General features: G+C 42.0%; 1 protein-coding gene across 1 annotated transcript in view; it reads left to right on the top strand.

Moving 5' to 3' along the window:
• VWA8 (von Willebrand factor A domain containing 8) overlaps positions 1-20,430 on the top strand; it is a 299,559-nt gene that overhangs the window by 255,825 nt on the left and 23,304 nt on the right. The window contains exon 40 of the mRNA XM_033104113.1: positions 4,499-4,607. Coding sequence (XP_032960004.1) covers positions 4,499-4,607 — 109 coding nt within the window. The remainder of the gene's footprint in view (positions 1-4,498; positions 4,608-20,430) is intronic.

Genomic DNA, 20,430 nt, shown 5'->3' on the forward strand with positions numbered 1-20,430 from the left:
ACGCTCAAAACCTCACAAGCAAAGGTCCAGTCTATGGACCAGTCAAGAACCCTATGGAGCAGCCTCCGTTTTTGAATAAGCGGACAAATAGATAGATGCTCTGACACACAGGTAGTTCCCGGGGAGGCAGAAGCACCTTTCGTGGTGCTGGGCACGAGTTCACAGCCCCTTCTCTGATTTTCTTAATAGCGGTAAGGAACCTGGTTCTGTTAGGACCGTGGCTCCAGAGGTGAAAGAAGTCCGGGAGCATCTGTGATCATAAGTCAACTGAATTTACTGGATGTACGAGAGGAAAGAGAGGAAGTGGGAAAGGAGGAAGTGAGAAAACAGTACAGTGCTACGAAATTCTGCGGACAGGAATCTAAGCCCAAGACAAAAAGAAAACCATAAAGTGGTTGAAAGATGGAGAAGGTGGGCAAGGGTATGAGAAAGGAGAGGAAGAAACGAAAACCCACGGAGACCCTCAGAAGGACAGGACGTAGCAAAATACAGAGGAAAACGTTGCGTTCTACTTTCATGTAGTACCTTCTTCCATGTGATGAGAATTTAGTTTAGTACTGCTCAAGTTTTTCTTTAACTTTTGATTATGGAACTTTTCAAACATAAGCAAAAGTGCAGAGAAACATATATATAATGAACCTTATGAACCTGTCCCCCCAAGTTCAAGAAGAAAAATCTCACTCCACTCCCAGTTCCCATCTCTGGATTGTGTCGAAGCTAATCCAGGATGCCCTATATTTTCATCATAAATATTTAAGAGTGTACCTCTGAAAAATAAGATTAAAAAATTAAAAACACGATCCTATTATTATGGTTAAAAATAATAATTCTTCACTGTCATCAAATATTCAGGTTTAAAGCTTTTTGTAACTCTAGGCATATGCAGAATGAGGTCAGGTCCCTCCACTTATGCGTTTACAGCATCCTGTACCTTCTCTCCTAGTTCTCATCACTCCTCCCCACTATATTATTCGTTGTATGAATAGTTGTTTACCTCTCAAGGAACTGATTTTAAGTTCCTTGAGGGCAGAGCATTCTGCTCTGTAGTTTCTCTCCAGTACCTACAGCTAGAACCTGATTCATGGCAAATTTGCATACATATCTGTGGATTGAATAACGTACACAAGCATACAAGTTATGGTATCACCCTTTAATACTTACTTGAGAGACCGACAAACACCAGACTGACAGCCAAACCTGTCCATCAGCCTAGAAGTCCACCATATTGCCATAAAGAGCCTAAAACTAATAATGGGTCTTGCATCACCAGCTTAGCATTCATTTGTATGTGGATTTCATCTGGGTACCCGTTCCTATATATCAAAATTGATTAACTCAGGGAGAGTAACAGAAGTAGACAGGCATAAGATAGGCGTGAAGCAGAGCAGAAACATTAAACCCACACAACATGAATGAAATAGACGGTAAGGTGCCCTCACATGCTGAGAAAAGCGTCCAAGGTGGGCACCAGCTGTGAAATTGTACCAACTACCATTCAAAACTAATCAGCCTTACACAGTGGCGCTCAGCTTATGTTTGTTTTCCTCATGATTGATCCAAAATTATAGTATTTAAGTCCAACCTGTACGAAAAAGTAAAATGAGAACTGAAATTCCCAGACTCTTATGTAACAATAAATACACACTTTCAGAATATGCTGCCCCGACAGAGCGCAGGCCGTCCACTTACATTATGTGCTGGGAGCAGCTGTGTTCTGCAGCTTTGATCAGGTTAAAGCAGCAGAAAGACATGTTTTTCAGCTCGTTTTGTGGGCTTGAGCGTGAGCCCTGGGAAGCTCATCTGCTCCAGAGGCTGAAATTTCCTATTTTCTTTCCTCACGCCCTGCTTTAGTCTTCATCTTGCAGAACTTGTTGTCACTTTGGAACACCTGGTAGGTGATATTTGTGAAAGCTGATACAACCTGGAATATGATTTCCAGATTTCTTCATAATTAAAACAGCATGTGGTGTGTTTCGGGGTGTGACATGATGGTGCCAGAGGTAGCCCTATAACTGGAGCTAATTGTGAACTCTCTACGAAGACCATTCTGCTCGAGACGGCTTACCAACTAACTGCCTGGCTCCTTCCTTGGGGGGTGGGGGGAGAGGTGGTGGTGGTGCGTGTGTGTGTGTATCTGTGTGTGTGTGTGTTTCCTCCTGCTAAGGACAAGCTGTATCTACATTTTTTTCCTCATCTCCCTTCTTTGGAAGAGTCCTAATCTCCCTTCTTTGGGAAAGAGCACATGAGACCCCTCGGAATAAAAGAGGTAGTCAGTGTATCCTGTAGGATTCATTGTTCCCAGCTCCTGTCAGCCTGATACTTGAGACATAACTTCATCTAATGAGAATTTATAGAGCGGTTTAAGAGTTTGCCAGAACTACACATAAGAAGTATTGTTAGGAGGTCAAGTCCTGGACACATACTCGTTTTCATTCTTCAGAACACAGAGTAAATGTAGAAGGGCACCTTGGCGTGTCACCTCAGGGAACAACCATTCAGATATTATCTACCTTTTGATAGTCGGTGTTTTCAAAGTGCTATGCAACTGAAACTATTGAGTGCCACTGTGTGCCAGGTATTGTGCTAGGTACTACAGGTTCAGAGAAAAAACATAAGATATGTTCCTTCTCCCAGAGGAACAGAAGAAAATATCAGGGAGCATCATGTAGGAAACGTATTTCTCACTAAATTTTTGGTTCAGTTACACACACACACACACACACACACACACACACAGTTATGTGTACTGTACCTCAATGTATTGAAGCATATTTCCTATTATGGAAAATAAAGTTTGAAAACACTATGATAGAGGGAAATAAACATATCTATTAAAAGCAATAAAGTATATCAGTTCTCTAGTAGATACAGTAGGAGACATGTGAAAGGGAATGATCAGTGTTACTGGAGAGATCAAGCAAGGCTGCAGGATGTGGCTTTCGAGCTGGGTCTGGAAACCTGACCCAGCTGTTCCTCTCCCTGAGTTAATCAGCTGAGTGGGAGGGCAGAGATCGCAAACCTGCCCCATGGTGGTCCAGGCGTAACATTATGTGATTCTAGTAAGTGTTCTGCCCCCTGACGGACGGATGGATTCTTCCCAGTGCTTGGCCTGACAGGGAGGAGCAGAGACCCTTCATTCTCATTCTGGCCCAAGGTGATGAAAACATACTGTAGAGAAGAGTTTCTGCTATACACCTGGGATCCATGCCTGCAGCACATGCATAGACACACACCTGCAGCAGTTTAGAACGCCGTGTTGTAGTTAGGCTTTTGACCTATGCGTTCATTTCTCACTGTCCTAATACAGGCAACCCTTTACAGTTACAGAAGCTTATAGAAATGTGTAATCAAATTAATGTGTTATGAATAGGACACCGTAAAACCCATGAGAGGTTCACTCAGTGAATGAACCTTCTACCTATGATTCGTTTAAGATGCTGCATTTTAAATGATTCTGAGTCTTATTTTTAGTTCAGTCATTCATGTCAGCTTATTTTGAGTGCTGATTTTGTGCTAGGTACTGTGCTAGGTACTGTACGTATAAAGATGAGAAAGACTGAGTCCGTACCCAAGGGAGCATAGAGCCTGGTTGGGGAGACAGGCAGTAGGTGCCCTTATAGGGATAAGTATGAAGTGCTATGAGAGCATAGAAGACAGACCTGGGAATCAGAAGAGGCTTCCTAGAGGAGGTGACCGTTGAGTTGCGTTTTGAAGAGTAAGTGGGAGTTACGGTAGGCGAAGAGGCAGAGCACTCCCTGTGGGAGAGAAGCCCGCATGAGAGCTCCAAGGTCCAAGCACATGATGAGTTCCAGGGACCACTAACGGGGCCACAGCAGAAGCAAATGATGAGAAAGGATGAAAAGGAGCATTGTACTTGGAGGATGGAATTTCAAAGCCACTATTATATTAAAGCACAATTATTCTATTAGAAGTGCACAGTTAGCAATTTCAGAAAACCCTGTACTTTACCTAGAAACACATCAAATTACATTCCTTGGACCTGAAATGTTGTTATCTTGGTCAGCCAAATATACGTCCTTAGTCTTAGAAAGCAACCCATGGGAACTCGCCTCGGTGCCTGCCACGTGAACTGACCCCCTGCCAACACCGAGATGCATCTTTGGGTATCACAGTAGTGGGACAGCCAACTGTGTGCATTTCTTTCCACTTCACTGCTCAGTGAACTCACTGTTGGCAGCTTGAAATCCATTATGGTGGGACTTTTTACACCACGGAAATCAGCAAATACTACAGATTGGGGCGGTTGTTGTTTCTTTTTTGTCCTGAAGGGCAATTTGTTAACCATCCAGCATGCCACTGGACTCTCCCCTCCTTTGAAACTCCTGGCTAGAGACATCCCCACTTGCCTTTTCTCCTCAAAGCGACCTGAGTCATCAGGAATTTGCTCCAGGTCTAGTGGCAGATGAATGAAGTGGAGCTAAAAGACCCACATATACATGATTTCAGCTGTTCTCTTTTTTGCCCCCTTTGATTTCAGGTTAAAGGAGATCCAAATGAGTGAATACGATGCCACCACCTACGAAAAGTTTTCAGGCGCTGTTCGAAGGCAGGTGCACTCCCTCCGAATCATCCTGGATAATTTACAGGTAATCCCCCATTTATGGATCCAGAAAGTAATCTGGGCCCAGAAAATAATCATCCAATCCCTCATCAGTCAGTCAGAAAACATTGATCAATGCCAAGATGTTTGCATAAAACTGGGGGTCACCCATGGCTTTCTTAGTTGAGTTCTCCAGGGAAAAAGCTTTGGCCTCCCCTTTCCTCCTGTCCAGGAAGCAGTGATTTGACCAGCAGCCCTTAAAGACATCCTGCTTCCTGCTTCTCCACATATAAGCCCTGCGAGCATCCCACCACCACTAGAAATTCACAAACGGAATTCTCTTCCTAGAAATCCCACTTCTGTCATTGACTAGAGGGCTCCAGGGGCATTTTGCATCGTCCCAGTTGTGCATCTTATTTTCTGTGCCCCTGGCTTCCCCTCCTCCCGCCTTACCCAGCCCCTCTGTTGCCTACATTTTTGCAGTTTCACAGACTGATCGCCTCCATACCACTTAATGTTATTGCCCCTAAAAAGATCGATTAAGATGCTTCAGTATTTCCTAAGCAAAGTTTGTTATTTGGAGATTTTACATTTGAAATCGTGTTCTGCACAGACAACTAAGGAAGGGCTAAGTATTCTCTACAATCACAAATGAAGTGAGATTGTTTTGTGTAGAGAGAGAGAAGTCTCCTTTCAGGGGAGAAGGGAAGGGGTTTAGGAGCCAAGCTGTGCCGGCCTCTCCACTGTGTCCGGGAATCTTTAGTGTCCTTCCCAAGAAGTGTTTGATTACGTTCAGTTACACCCTTTCCCTCTTTGGTTCTTGTTTGTGGTTACTCTTTTTTTTGGGGGGGAGGGCATTATTTGCTAAGTATTGGGGGCAAGAAGTCCTCTGATGCAGTTTTAATCTACCACCTTACCCCAAAACTGTGGGAAAGCTCCATTTTTTGAAAGATCTAGATTGCATCAGGAGGTTAGGAAAAGTTCTGTCATTTCCAAGAGCAAAGGAAAAGACCTTTATAATGATTACCTAAGTTCCTAATTTCAAAATCTGGGGAATGTAAGAATTACATCATTTGCTTTTTTAAGAAATCCATATACAGTTATTTAGGGTAAAACAGCTTAAGATTTTATATAAACTGTGTGAACATCCGAATAGCTGGATTTTCTTTTACAGTCACTCACTTAACAGGAGTGTATTGCCATGAATACTGAGGGCAACTGCTGGGTGGGCTCTGAGCTCCCGGGCAAGACAAGAGGTGAATAAGAGCCAAAGGACGATTCAAGGACATGAGGGTGATGGGAGGCGGTGCTTGTGCTAAGACTGAAAAATGACTGTGGTTCAGTCACTCAGCCACGTCTTCAGTCCTTGATGCACACCAGGCATTAGGGATAGAAAAATAAAATGTCGCCCCTGCCCTCAAAGAAGGAACTCAAGGAAGATAAAGAAGCAAAGTTTCCCAAGCTCTGTAGAGAAGTATGTGCACAGTGTGTGGGATGGGTGAGGAAAGGCTTCCCGGAGGATGTGACACTCGAGTTCACACTTGAAAGGTGCTGAGGACTTTCCCAGGTGCTCGAGGAGTCAGGACATTCCAGACACAGGACACCGCGTGTACAAGTGCTAGTTGCTCAGCATGACTGAGGAGAGCATGTACGTGGTGGCGGACAGCGGCAAGGGACAAGGCTGGCAGTCGTGGAGACCAGACCGGGAATGGGCGTGGATGCCGTGAGAACGTGCGCACCGCACTGGTTTGTCCCCTGTGGACACAGCACTAGACGGGTACAAGGGCGCATCTTTAATTGAGGGGATCTGAATCCTCATCTGGTATTAGTCGGTGTCTCGATGGGTATTGGATGGGGCACCGTGCTATAGTTCCTTTTGCAAACATCATCCCATTTCATCCTCAGATGAACCCTTTTACAGAAATGATTACGTTTACACGAGCAGCCAAAGGAAGAGAAGTCAGACCTAGTCCTGTGACTTCTAACAGCAGGACACCAAGTGAGCCTGGGTTGGAATGAGCCTTAGCACCCAGGAATGACTCTCTCCTAAATGCCACAGTGATGGCACCAGCATCAGAAAACAGTCCAGCTTTGCTTTCAGGGATCAAATAGAGAAATGCAAGGACACTGTGATGGGCTCAAGGAAAAGGACAAATAAGATTAAATAGATAGAAAACAAGAAATCAGCACCTATAAAAAAATCTATAAAGTGATTGGGGTTACTAACCTTCCAAAGAGTTTCAGCAAGGTTTTTATTCCCCTCTTTCCTAGAAATCTGAAAATTTTAACAATTAGGCTTAAGTAATAACAAGAAAGAGTTTTAAGATGTCAGAAAGGGAATAGACATGATTTAACCCTTGAAAAGGTGCCTCAAATGGATGTAGAACTTCCATCTCTAGAAATCTTTACAAATAATACCAGCATTTTAATAATAGCAGGCAATTATTGAGCAATTGCCTCAGGCCAGGTCTTACATATCATCATCATCACAATCACCACCACCACCACCATCACCACCATCACCATCATCATCACCACCACCACCACCATCACCATCATCACCATCATCATCACCACCACCACCACCATCACCACCATCACCACCATCACCACCACCACCACCACCACCACCATCACCACCACCACCACCATCACCACCACCACCATCACCACCACCACCACCATCACCACCATCACCATCATCACCACCATCACCACCACCACCACCACCACCACCACCATCACCACCACCACCACCACCACCACCATCACCACCACCACCACCACCACCACCATCACCACCACCACCACCACCACCATCACCACCACCACCACCATCACCACCATCACCACCATCACCACCATCACCATCATCACCACCATCACCACCATCACCATCATCATCACCACAGCTTATTGGCTAATAGTACCAGCCTTGGAGCCTTCCAGCCTGGGTTCTGCAAAATGGGCATGACAGAGAAGAGAGCCATTAGGAAGATTAACTCAGATGGTACATGGAAGCCATGTAAAACTATGCCTCGCAGACGGCATTCTCTGCAGGCAAATGAGCTTCATCATCCCTTTCATTGTATTCGCTTGTATTCATCAGGCAGCACGGCCAGCCCAGCACCCAGACAAGTATTTTACATTCATTGTGCTGTTTAATTCTTAAAATAACTAGTAAGTACTTTCTACCTTTGATAGATAAGGAAACTGAAACACATCAGTCATCTCAAGTCTCACAATCTTATGAAATATAGATATATTGTTCCCGCCTTACAATGAGGGAACTGAAGATTAGAAAGATGGCGTAACTTGTCTGTGGTCATGCAGCTCATGAAGCAAGCGTCTGAACCAAAAGCTCAGGTCCCTGTCGTCTGCCAGGTCTCTGTTGTCCTCTTCCAACTCTGCAGTTCTGTAGCAAGTATAATTCTTACACATGCTCATAACACAGTCTGCGTCGTGATCCAAATGCCAACCCAGCTTGTTCAAGTGATTTTATTGTTAATCCACAGAGGTGTCACTGAGGAGGGCCACCGAGTCCTCAACTTCCAGAGATAGTGCTAGTAAAAAACACAGCTCTTGGCCTCATGTGCAATAAGAATCTTCAGAGTGTGACCAAAATGAGAAAGTTTTGATTTGGTCCCTTCCTGCCATCTTCTGCCAGTCCTGCGTCTCTGATTGACTAATAACTTCCAGCTGTCTTGCCGTGTACTCCCAGTAACCATGGGTGTTTCCTTGGTCAACTGCACTAAATCTGGCCAGGAATGAGCGGACCGTCTCTGAGATGATTTCCCAAAGCACGAGTTCAGGCCCACGCATGGAGTCCGGGTATCTGGACTGAGATTTGAGGAACAGAAAATGCTACCACTCATGTCACGGTCGCTTCACCATGTGCCTCTGGTGTAACATGTTTCATTCTTCTCAATTAAGAACTCTCTGACCTTCCTTTGCTTCTTGGCCAGATTCTAGGTGAATATGAGTCCTGGTTATTGACCTTTTATGGATCCGCAGCAAGAGTTTTCTCATTAGAACAGTAGAGTCTATAAGAACCTCAGTTACACTTGGTTGAGAACCTGGATCTCTGAATCCAGCATTCCCCAGCAAAAAAAAAATATCCATTCCTACAAATGCCACTGATTTTCACCACACCTTCTCTCCAGTGTTTTGCTGATCTATAGTCAGTAATTTCATCCTCAGGCTAAACGGAGTTAGCCTTTCTCTGACTGCTTTGGCTTGCAGGATAGCTCCACGAATGTTCCTGTTTTTCCCTTCAGTGCTTCAAAACTGAGCTGGTGTTCAGATAGATAAAACATGTTCCTGAACACTGACATGTGACCCCCACTGTGCTTGGCACTGAGGGCACAAAGCTAATAAGATACTGTCACTGACCTCAGGAAGGTTCTAGTCTCAGGGTGGGGAAGATGGGTGCCTGACCACGTCGTTTCCATTTAATATGGGAGGTGTCTGCGTAGAGGGACACATGGGAAGCAGTGGAAGTCCAGAAGAAAGGGCGTCTAGGACAGATTTTGAAGGAAGGGCTATGTGAGCTGAGGCGGGAAGGAACATGAGTCTCGACCAGACAGAGAAGGGTGGAACAGTACCCCAGCAGTGGGCACAGCATTGACAAGGCGGGACACTGTGGTCTCAGGTGTGAGCTGAGAGCCCATCTCAGGTGTGAGCAGGATACCACCCTGTGTGAAATGCACACAGGGAGTCGGGGCTTAGAGGCAGGCAGGGGCCAGGCAAGGAACTTGACTTTATTCTGAGCACCCACTTTGCTCATCTGTAAAGATCGGAAAGCATTTCCCCATTCCTTTTATTTAATCTCTAATAATTGTGTTTCGTCCGGTAGATATTTATTGAATATTTTCCCTAAGCGTTCTTGCTTTCAACAACTAATGTAGGGAAGAGGACACACGTGTAGCTGTAATAGAACACACAATATGATAAATGCCACAGAAAGGTTTTAAACAAAGTGCTACAATGATGTAGACAAATATGCAAGTAATTTCTAAGCTGGACAGTTAGGGCAAACTCACAAAGGAAATGTCATGTGAGCTGGACCAGGAAGGATAAGCTTGGTTTCATTTCTCTTCTAAGGGTAGGGGTGGAAGGATGGTTTCAAGCCCTAGAGGACAGAAATAGGAAACCCAGACAGAGAAGAGACCTATGAAGAAAGCAGGTGTTTGGTTTGGATGTTATTCTGTTTTCTCACCACCGAGACACCTATGTAAAAATGTCCAGCATGATAGTTGAAGAATGTGAAGATGTGAATCTGGAGTTCAGGACCAAGGTTAAGACCAGAAAGGGTGGTATCTTTACAGAGATCCATGTCTGTATTTTTACGGTCATCTGTGTAGCGGAACAGCCAAAGCCAGGGTGAGAGTACAGAGCAGAGAGAGAGGACGGGTAATGACAGCCATATTGGGGGTGTCTGCATTTCAGGAGCAAGCAGCAGAATGCCAGGGACGGACTCTCTTAGCACATGAACGGCTCGTCACTCAGCACATGGCATCAGTGGCCATGACAGGGCGACTTCACCTGCTCACAGCCTAGAAATACCGTCCTGACCGGCAGGCTGCGAGGGCCCAAGGCATCTAACTCAGTATTTCCAGGATGACCCTTAAAATGATCAAGATGGGAAAAAGCTGTACACGGTGACAAACCGATACGACAGTAGCCATTAGGGAAGAGCACTAGTGACATGCAAGAAGCTTTGAAGAATGTCTGCTACACAGAGCGTGATGAGACCTCTCTGAATGATGGGACCAAAGACACCTTGAAAACCTTCCTGAGAAATAGCATCACCAGCGTGTGAGTGCAGTCGACCCAGCAGAATCACGGTAGCATCCCTGACGTGGAGAGGCAGGGAACAGAAGAGAAAGGCCTGGAGCTGCTGAGAAGCAGGTCACTTGACCTACACTTTGTCACTGCCAAGCAGCAGCATTTGAAAGCAGCAGCCTTGGGGGAGTCATGGGCTGGGGGAGTCTGGGTTTTATGCAGTGGCTGCAACAAGCAGAAAGCTGGGTGGGGACTAACCCTGGGAAAGGGGCCAGACCAGCCTGCGCTTACACTTGGCTTGAAGACTAGATCAGACACATGCCAAATGGCCCCACTGCAATGGCCTTTCCAAACGAAATAAGAAATTATGGGGAGATGAAGTTCTTATGCTGTGACGACGGTCTTTACTTATGTAGATTCGGGTCAGCTACTAACACCAGTTTAAAATCTTCAAGGGGCAGTCTAATAACAAAGTGAAGAGTAAATGCAGCCAAGGAGAACCCATCTCATCTGTTCAGCCATCTCATCATTCGAGAATAAGGACACCAAGAAATGAAATACGATGGGATCTATGAAATTAGTCTGCAGTGAGGCAGACTAGTAATAAGCATTTGAGATGTAGAGGAAGAAGACGCTCCTGGGCTAGAATATTTTCTTCAGAAAACACCAGATGTTTGGAAAACATCTGCTCTGTGTTCCCAGAATTCAAAGAAATTTCAAGTATGTGAAATGGACATGGAATTAAAAGGATCTGGCTAAGATGCAAGCAGAAATAACAAGGGAGATAGATGCAGTAAGGAAAAATTATAAGAAAACTAAGAATGCAGCGCCCAAACTGAAATCTGCATTACAAGTAGAAAGAACAGATCGATCCAGTCTTAAGTCTAAGTACTAACATGAATGGAAAACTTGAATTGTTATTACAGAGGTTGAAGCCGTAAGAAAGCTGAGCAATTAAAACAGAGCAGAGAGCTAACATACAGAGCCACGAACCATCCCAATAGGTCAAACAATGCCCAGCCCATGGTAAGTGCTCAGCAAATACATGGACCAAAGAGGACACCAAAAAGGACACACAGACACTGATCAAAGTCATAACAAAAGAAAAGTGTGCTGGGCTGAACACTGGCCTAAATGTATGGATCACTCGTCTTTACTGAGTACCCGGCAAAGTTAATGAAAAGAGACCAGCACTCCACCAGCCTCATGGAGTTTTAACGTTTCAAAAACAAAGAAAATGTCCTAAAAGCACACAAGCAGACGAAAAACAAGCTATTATCAGAGAAAGAACAATTAATCTTGCATTAGTTGTCTCTGAAACATTGAATGCCAGAAGATAGTGAGACAATGTCTGCAGGATTTGTGGGAGTAGTGGGGGAGTCATGACCAAAGAGTCTGTACTCAGCCAAAGTACAAAGGAGACAGAAAGACATTTTCACATACTCAGAGACTTCAAATATATGTCACTTAAGTAGCCCTTTTGAAAATAACTTTGAAGTAAATATATATACACATACGTACACACATACGTACGAGGTTTAACAAGTTCGCGAACTTGTTGCAACCATGTCGCTAACCTTTTTTGATATCAGAGGGATTATTCATGATGAATTTGTACCAACTGGACAAACAGTTAACCAAGTTTACTATTTGGAAGTGCTGAAAAGGCCACGTGAAAAAGTTAGACAACCTGAAGTTTTCACCAACAATTCATGGCTCTTGCATCACGACAATGCACCAGCTCACACGACACTGTCTGTGAGGGAGTTTTCAGCCAGTAAACAAATCACTGTATTGGAACACCCTCCCTAATCACCTGATCTGGCCCCCAATGACTTCTTTCTTTACCCGAAGATAAAGGAAATATTGAAAGGACAACATTTTGATGACATTCAGGACATCAAGGGTAATACGATGACAGGTCTGATAGACATTCCAGGAAAAGAGTTCCAAAATTGCTTTCAAGGGTGGACTAGGCACTGGCATCGGTGCATAGCTTCCCAAGGGGAGTACTTCGAAGGTAACTGTAGTGATATTCAGCAATGAGGTATGGAGCATTTTTTCTAGGATGAGTTCGCGAACTTAATTGTCAGACCTCGTATATATGCACATACGAGTATACTCATGTATAAGAGGGTAGTCAAAATTGCTTAAGAATGGGAAATTTGTGCTGTAAAAGCATTACTGGAAGTAGTTAAACACAGAATCAGGTCTAAATAATTGTGGTAAAATATGTTTAAAAGAAAACTCAAATATCAAGAATAATAACTTTGAAAAAATACACAATATAAAAAATAGTGAATTTACTCATAATAAACAGGGCCTAAATTCTCCTATTATCTCACAAATTAAACAAAAATCAAGAAGTTGATATAGAAAAGTAGAAGGAAGCAAACAAAGAACATGATCATTTAAGTTACGTACAAAAGAGACAAGTACTATTTCATTCCTAAAAATAGAGAAAATAAAAGCTCCATCAGGCTTTTTAAACACTTAAACATGCTGGTATTTTAAAATGCATTTCTTGCACATATGCTGTGTTTTCATAAAGATTCCTCTGTGTGGAGAAGGGAATGTCAGGGGTCCAGGGTTAAAGCAGGGAGGCCAGTTCGGAGGCTAATTGCAGTGTCCAGGTGAGAGAAAAGGGTGGTTGGACTAGGGATCAGTGTGGAGATGGGTAGATCTCCCGGAAGTTGAGAGGATTTGCCAGTAGACCAGGTGTGAGATGTGAGAGAAGGAGGAGTCAAAGAGGAGGACGGGGTTGCCCTTGGGGAGAGCTGTGTTGAGTGAGGGGGTGCTGGGGCTCCATTTTGAGCTGTGAAGTTGAGGTGCCTGTTATGTTGGCACACTGAGAGGTGTAGTCCCAGCTCCTTTGAAGGAAAGACATGAAATTGTTTTTGTTCATGAAAGCTAATTATAAAATGGCAATAAATTGTCATCCAAAGTAATAGTTTAGTTTCACATCAGCATTCAAGAGTACAAACTCTCCTAACCAGAATCGTCTTTGTTAAACACACAAATCACTGTTTTCCCTTGCAATGAGATGTTGCTTCAGGAAACGGGGAATTCTTTGAAATGGGAAGATCTGTATCTTTTCTTTTCTTGGAAACACTGTTTCACTATGTAAAGCAGCTAGCAGGCATTTAGTAAAATATTTTCACTATGTCAAAATGTTGAGTACCACAAGGATAAATGTTTTATTGTTTCCACTGATTTATACTTTGTTGTTGATAAATATTGTACCAAAATTGACCTTAATCTAGCATAACTTTTTTGCTCAAAATGGTACAGATTAATAGCATACAAAGTATATATATTGGTTGAACATGGAGAAATGTTCAAATAATGGGAGCTGATGTTTAAGAAAAGAATCACTGCTCCCACGTCTCCTCAAACATCTGTTTATACATATTGATCCACCCAACAGTTTTTCATTGACGATCATCTATATGCTTTAGTCTGTAGAATGTATATGCCTTCTGCAAATATTGCTACTTAAATCTTTCTAATCTCTTCACTAAAAAAATTCTGAATAATAGAAAATTGGCTTGTTTGTAGAGTTTATAGATCTTGGAAGTCTTAATTAACCATAACCCAAATAAGTGAAGACTGAAGATTAACCAGAATACTTTCATTGCTGAAATCACAAGACTGTCACAAACCACAAGATAATTGGTTTTTGTCAGATTTATTCCTCCTAATGTCTTCACTGTCACACACAGGTGTGTATGTGTGTGTGTGAGTGTGTGTACTTTCTGGCTAACAAATTATTTCCCAGAAAATGAATTAATCAGAATACATCATCCTCTGAGCATTTCAATTAGTCTGTATTCTTTCTGTGAAAGTAATAAAACTATATTTCTCTTTTAGAAAGTCTGTAACATACACCTTTTACTAGTGAAACCTAGATTTATATATAATGAATTCTCATCAGTATGAATTGTTGTATAATACAAAACAGATGGACATATTTATAAGAATACTTCATGCAATAGGAACATACAAGAAAGAACATGTTTGGCCCTTTGTTATAAATAAAAGCACGTATCTAAATACAGTAAGAACTTACTATTTAAAGAAGTATTTCAATGAGTCCCATAAAACACAGAGTCCAAAATAAAAAGTACTTCCATCCCGGCCCACAGTACATTTTTAAAGAGACCACCCCCCAACCCACTGCCCCTCCCACATCTATTCTGTTTGAGCTTTGAGTTTCCAAGTAGTGGTAGGCTGGCTTGATGGTAGATAATAAATGATCTGTTCATATTTATCTGCAAGTTACATATTTGAAAACTAACAAATAGTGCTACTATTATAAAAATGCCTTTGTGCCCAGTAGTTCTGGATCAAAAGGCTAGTACATGCTTTCTCTTCTCAGAAACAAAAACAACTGTTTTATGTTCCGGAAAATATCAAGGACAAGCAGAACCAAAAGTAATTCATTTATCTACAAATAAAAGTACAAAGGAAAGCAATATACTATATGCCCACCGGAGTGGCTAAAATTTAGAAGAAGGAGAAGGAGGAAGAGGAGGGGAAGGGGGAGGGGGCAAGAGAGGGAGGGGGAGGAGGAGGAGGAGGACGAGGAGGAGAAGAAAAGACGAAGAAGAAGAGGAAGAAGAAGAAGAGGAAGAGGAAGAAGAAGAAGAAGCTGTCAGTATCAAGTGGTGGTGAGGACATAAGCAAAACGACCTTCGTACACTGCTTGCAGAAATGTAAGTTGGAAAAGAAACTTTGGAAAACTGTTTAGCGGTATCTACGAAAGCTGATCATATCCAGGATTTCCATCCAACAGAAATACACACCTATCTGCTCCCAAAGACACGTTCAGGAATATTCATGGGACATTATTTATAACGGCCCCAACCTGGAAACAACACAGTGGAGAATATAAACAAACCATGACAAAATCATACGGTTGACTATTGTCGCAGCAATGAAAGACAATGAACAACACAGGTAAGTCTCCCAGGAACAATGCTGAGCGCGTAGCATATGATGCCGTGTTTATGAAGTTCAAAAACAGGCCAACCTCATGGATGGTGGCAGAAGTCAGAATAAAGGCTTGCCTTTGGGAGGGGGACGGTGGGGTCCAGGAGAGGCCGTGGAGGTTTGTGAGGCCAGGGTGTGTTCACGTTTAGTGTCCATTGACCACTGCATGCAAGATTTATGCACTGTATTACAAGTATGTAATACTTAAATTTTAAAAGTTGGCCCCCCAAAGGAAGAGTAAGAAAGGATAGCAGATTTATTGAGAAAAGCATATCCGTTACCTTACTCTCACCCCAGTCTTACTAAGTCTTTTTATTGGCATAGGTAGTGGAAACAGCGCTCAGCTAGACGGTGCCTTAAGGGAAGATAACCACGTGTAGGAAATGAAGCAACAGCAGTGTAAGAACATTAAATCCTGAAATCCCTAGGTTCTCCCGTGATGGTGAATCCAGAGACAGCAGACGAACATAATCTGCTAAGGAGAAATATTTCATAATTCTGTAACCTCCTTACCAAGGGCGACAGTAGGTCCCCTAAAGGGGGCCCCTGCTCATGAGGCAGCTCCCACGCGGGGACAAGCTTCGTCGGGGTCCTGCCCAGACCGCGCCCGCCCAGGCCTCCGTGCGCCCGCCGTGCACATCCACCTGCCCGGCCCATGCCCGCCCCGTCCAGCTTGTCTGACCAGCAGCCTTTGTCGGTCAGCTTCCCGTGCTGCTGGCTCGCCGGTTCCGCCCCCACTCCCGGCCCTGATGGAGCTGCACGCCGCGTGGACGTGACCCATGGGCCTGAACGCATTAGCCTGTCCCAATCTGAAGGCCGCCTCAGCAGGCGCCTGCTCTTGAGCCTCGGCTGTCGGCCTCGCAGTCAAGACATTTAGAATCGGAGCGGGGAGGAGGGAAGCAGGCCCCGCTGTTATTATTTTCACTAACTATTAGCATGTACACCAAGAGAAGAATTGTGCGGTGCGGTCGGGTTAGTTGTTTGCCAGACCTTCCCTGGGTCATGGCTCTGTTGGTCTTTACCACTCCTATCTTCTCCCTTCTGTGTCCCCAAAATCACACCACCTGTGATTCCCTTGTTGTGCCTTTAGTCTCTGACACGATCTGGAATTCATATCCATAAGGCAGGATTTGTGCACCTCTCCTGAGGAGTTAACAGTTGTTCCCTGTATAGTCTTGAAGAGCTGCCTCATAATAAACTAGCTTTGAGAGTTAACCCTGCTGGCCAGTGACACTTCTATGGTGCCAGCCCTACTAAAGAAAACTGAAGAAAAAATTCTCCTGGTAAATGATAAACGGACTAGGGTAGTTTAGTCAAATATAGCAATAACTAAAAGAGCAAACCTTAATGACTCCAGATTGCCTTATTTCGGTGGGATCTTTATAAACATTTTTAGAGGAGAATCCATTAAATAATTGTATTTAGATAATACTCCCATCTGTGGTATTCTTTGGCAATCTTACATTTAAATCTTACCAGTAGGAGTATAAAATTGCATAATGGAATGCTTTCCTGGATATGACATTTAGTAAATTGTATCACTTTTGGTAATATGGACATTTGTTTCTATAGTTTTACTTAATTATGTCTGTATGATTATTAATATTTCCAGGTACTCTTCAAAAATACATACCCATATCATAAGCATTCATCTGTTGATATAAATAATGAGCTCACTTTAAAATTCTAATGTCCTAAATGTTCCTAGTATAATAATATTCCTTAGATCTGGCCAATTTGGATAACAATGTGAATTGCTGGGTGTCTCAGACAGCTGGTAGGGAGATTTTAGTATCCCCAAAACTCTAGATGATTAAAGGAAAGACTTTCATCAAGTTACACGTCCTCTGGGTCGTAAGTGTTTTGTGCTTCTTTGGAGTGCTGGTGTTGGGGCAGAAAAGTGATGAGGTTTGGAAAGCAGTCGCTGGTTTCCTGTAACTGTTCATCCACCCGAGCTTCTCATAATGCTTAACATCACTGGAAAACTAGCTTAATGCTTAATAAAGCATTAAGACTATTGTCAAAATAAATATGGAATGAACTATTTTCTAAGAAATTATTTCCCCCATCATTTATTGCATTTAGCAGATAATTCACCTATTTCTATTATAGAGAAATAGATTTACTGCCAAACAAATCCATTTCTTCACAGTCACTTTTTAGCATCCTTAATCAACTTATTTTTAGAAGCTTACAGATTGGAGCCAACTCCCAGTTATTTGAAAAAATATGACTGTCCTCACCACTGTGATATAATTAAGACAAGGCAAAGGGTATAAAACTAATTGGGAAATCCTTCTCTTAGTACTAATGATTTTCATTACTAATTAAATGTAGACTGGTAACATTCACTGACAAAGTGCCCCCTCATTTTGAAGATGGGATTACTGAGACCCAAAGAATCTTAATAACTGGACCCAAAGTGAGCCAGGACTGGAATTCCCATGTGCTAAATCCTAACCTGATGCTTTTTCTCCCATGATCCACTCTTTGTCCCGATCACTGTGTTCCTGAAACGAAAACAGATTCTGCACAGTAAAGAGTGATCATTAAAGGACAGCCAGTTAACTCAGCCGGTTAGAGCGTGGTGCTGACAACACCAAGCTGCCAGTTCAATCCCCGCATGGGCCACTGTGAGCTGCACCCTCCTTAAAAATAATAAATAAATAAATAAATAAATAAATAAATAAATAAATAAATACCGTGTTTCCCCGAAAATAAGCCTAGCCGGACCATCAGCTCTAATGAGTCTTTTGGAGCAAAAATCAATGTAAGACCCAGTATATTATATTATATTTATATTTATATTTATATTTATATTATAAAGACCTGGTCTTATATTATAGTAAAATAAGACTGGCTCTTACATTAATTTTTGTTCCAAAAGACTCATTAGAGCTGACGGTCTAACTAGGTCTTATTTTCAGAGAAACACGGTAAATAAATAAATAAGTAAAACAGAAATTTTTTTTAAAAAAGAGTTATCGTTATATTTATCACTAGATTCTTTAGAAACAGACTTCATTTTTTTTTAGACCAGTTTTAGATTCACAGCAAAATTGAGCGGAGAGTTTCTGCTCAACCTCCACACACGCACAGCCTCCCCCATTATCAACATCCCCCTGTAGACATTGGTTATAATTGATGAGCCTAAATTGACACATTACTATCACCCGAAGTCCATAGTTTGCGTTATGGTTGACTCCTGCTGTTGTGCATTCTATGGGTTTGGACAAATGACATGTACGCGTCATTATGGTATCATATAGAGTACTTTCAAGGCCCTAAAAAGCCGCTTTGCTCCTCCTGTGCACCCCTCCCCACAACCCTTGGAAACCACTGATCTTTTTACTGTTTCCATAGTTTTGTTTTTCCGAGGACGTCATATAGTTGGAATCCTATTATATGCAGCTTTTTCAGATAGACTTCTGTCACTTAGTAATAAGCGTTTACGTTTCCTCCATGTCATTTCATGGCTTGATATCTCCTTTCTTTTTAGCACTGAATACTATCCCATTGTCTGTAGGGACCACAGTTTAATTATCCATCACTTACTGAAGGACATGTTGGTTGCTCCCAAGTTTGGGCAGTTATGAATAAAGCTGCTATAAACATCCATCTGCAGGTTTTTGTGTGGACATAAGTTTTCAATTCATTTGGGTAAATAACCAAGGAGTGTGATTGCTGAGTTGAATGGTAAGGATATGTTTAGTTTTGTAAGAAACTGCCAGACTGCCTTCTAAAGTGACTGTAGCGTTTTGCATTCCCACCAACAATGAATGGGACTTGCTCTTTGCTCCACATCCTCACCAGCACTTGGTGTTGTCAGTGTCTGGGATTTGGACAATTCTTAATGTGTGTATAGCGATATCTCATCCTCATTGCAATTCCCTAATGACATATGAAATGAAGCATCTTTTTATATGCTTATTTGCCATCTGTATATTTTCTTTAGTAAGGTGTCTATTCAGAACTTTTCCCCATTTTTTAATCAAGTTGTTCATTTTCTTAGTGTTGGGGTTTAAGAGGTTTTTGTATATTTTGGATAGCAACCTTTTATCAGTTATGTCTTTTGCAAATATTTCTTCCCAGTCTGTGGCTTGTCTTCTCATTCTCTGGATAGATTTTTTGGTAAGATGAAGTTTGGTACATATTACATTTTGAGGGGAAAGTAATGGTTGCAGCCATCACCGCAAAGACAAGGAGATCGCGACACCATTTTAGTAGTTTGTTTGTAGTAGGAAGTGAACTTCAGAGAAAGGCCAGGCCTTTGTTAGTGCATTTCAACAAAATCTCTAACTTATTTCTATGCACATTGAAGTTGGAGAAGCCCTGCTCTCCACAACTGGCAAGTTGGTCACAAAGGTGTTTCTTAAAAATATAAAAGGAGTTTTTTTAATCTTTTTGAGGAAAAAAAGAATTTATTTTTGTTAATTTTTTAAATTGTGGAAGTCACAAGTTCATTATATGAAAGTTGGAAAATACAGAGCATAAAAGAAGAAAACAATATCACCCACGATTCCACAACTCAAAAGTAACCATGACTATTAACATTTTTATTTTCTTCTACATATTTTTCTTTGTATGTATGTAATATAAATGCATATACATTGAGATGAAACTGTATATACATGCTTTCATATCATACTTTTATCACTTAACATATTACAGTAAGCAATCACCTTTCCTTCAATAAATTTTTATTGAATACCTACTATGTATCAAGCATTGTTCTTGATGGTAGAGTTACATAAGATTCTTATCCCATGACCTTTACTTTCCAGGGGAGCAGGTAGATAATAGAGACAAAGAGATAAATAATACATTTGTAAACGTTGATAAGTATGAAGAAAGTAAAACAAAGTAATGAGCTAGACAATGAACAATCCTTTTCGTTTTTTCTTTTTTAATAACCCGTATTCATGATCCAGACCTCTTTAATTCTTTTAGGATTGACAGTATAATCTCTAGTCTTATCCTAAACTGTGATATTCTCTACACTTACTATGTGGTTCACCTGAGAGTTACATATTGTACTTATTTAAATTACATGTGACTAGAAATTTAACGGCTTCCCTTGAATTTCTGGATAG

Source organism: Rhinolophus ferrumequinum, chromosome 4, assembly GCF_004115265.2.
Source record: "Rhinolophus ferrumequinum isolate MPI-CBG mRhiFer1 chromosome 4, mRhiFer1_v1.p, whole genome shotgun sequence".
Classification (NCBI taxonomy): domain Eukaryota; kingdom Metazoa; phylum Chordata; class Mammalia; order Chiroptera; family Rhinolophidae; genus Rhinolophus; species Rhinolophus ferrumequinum.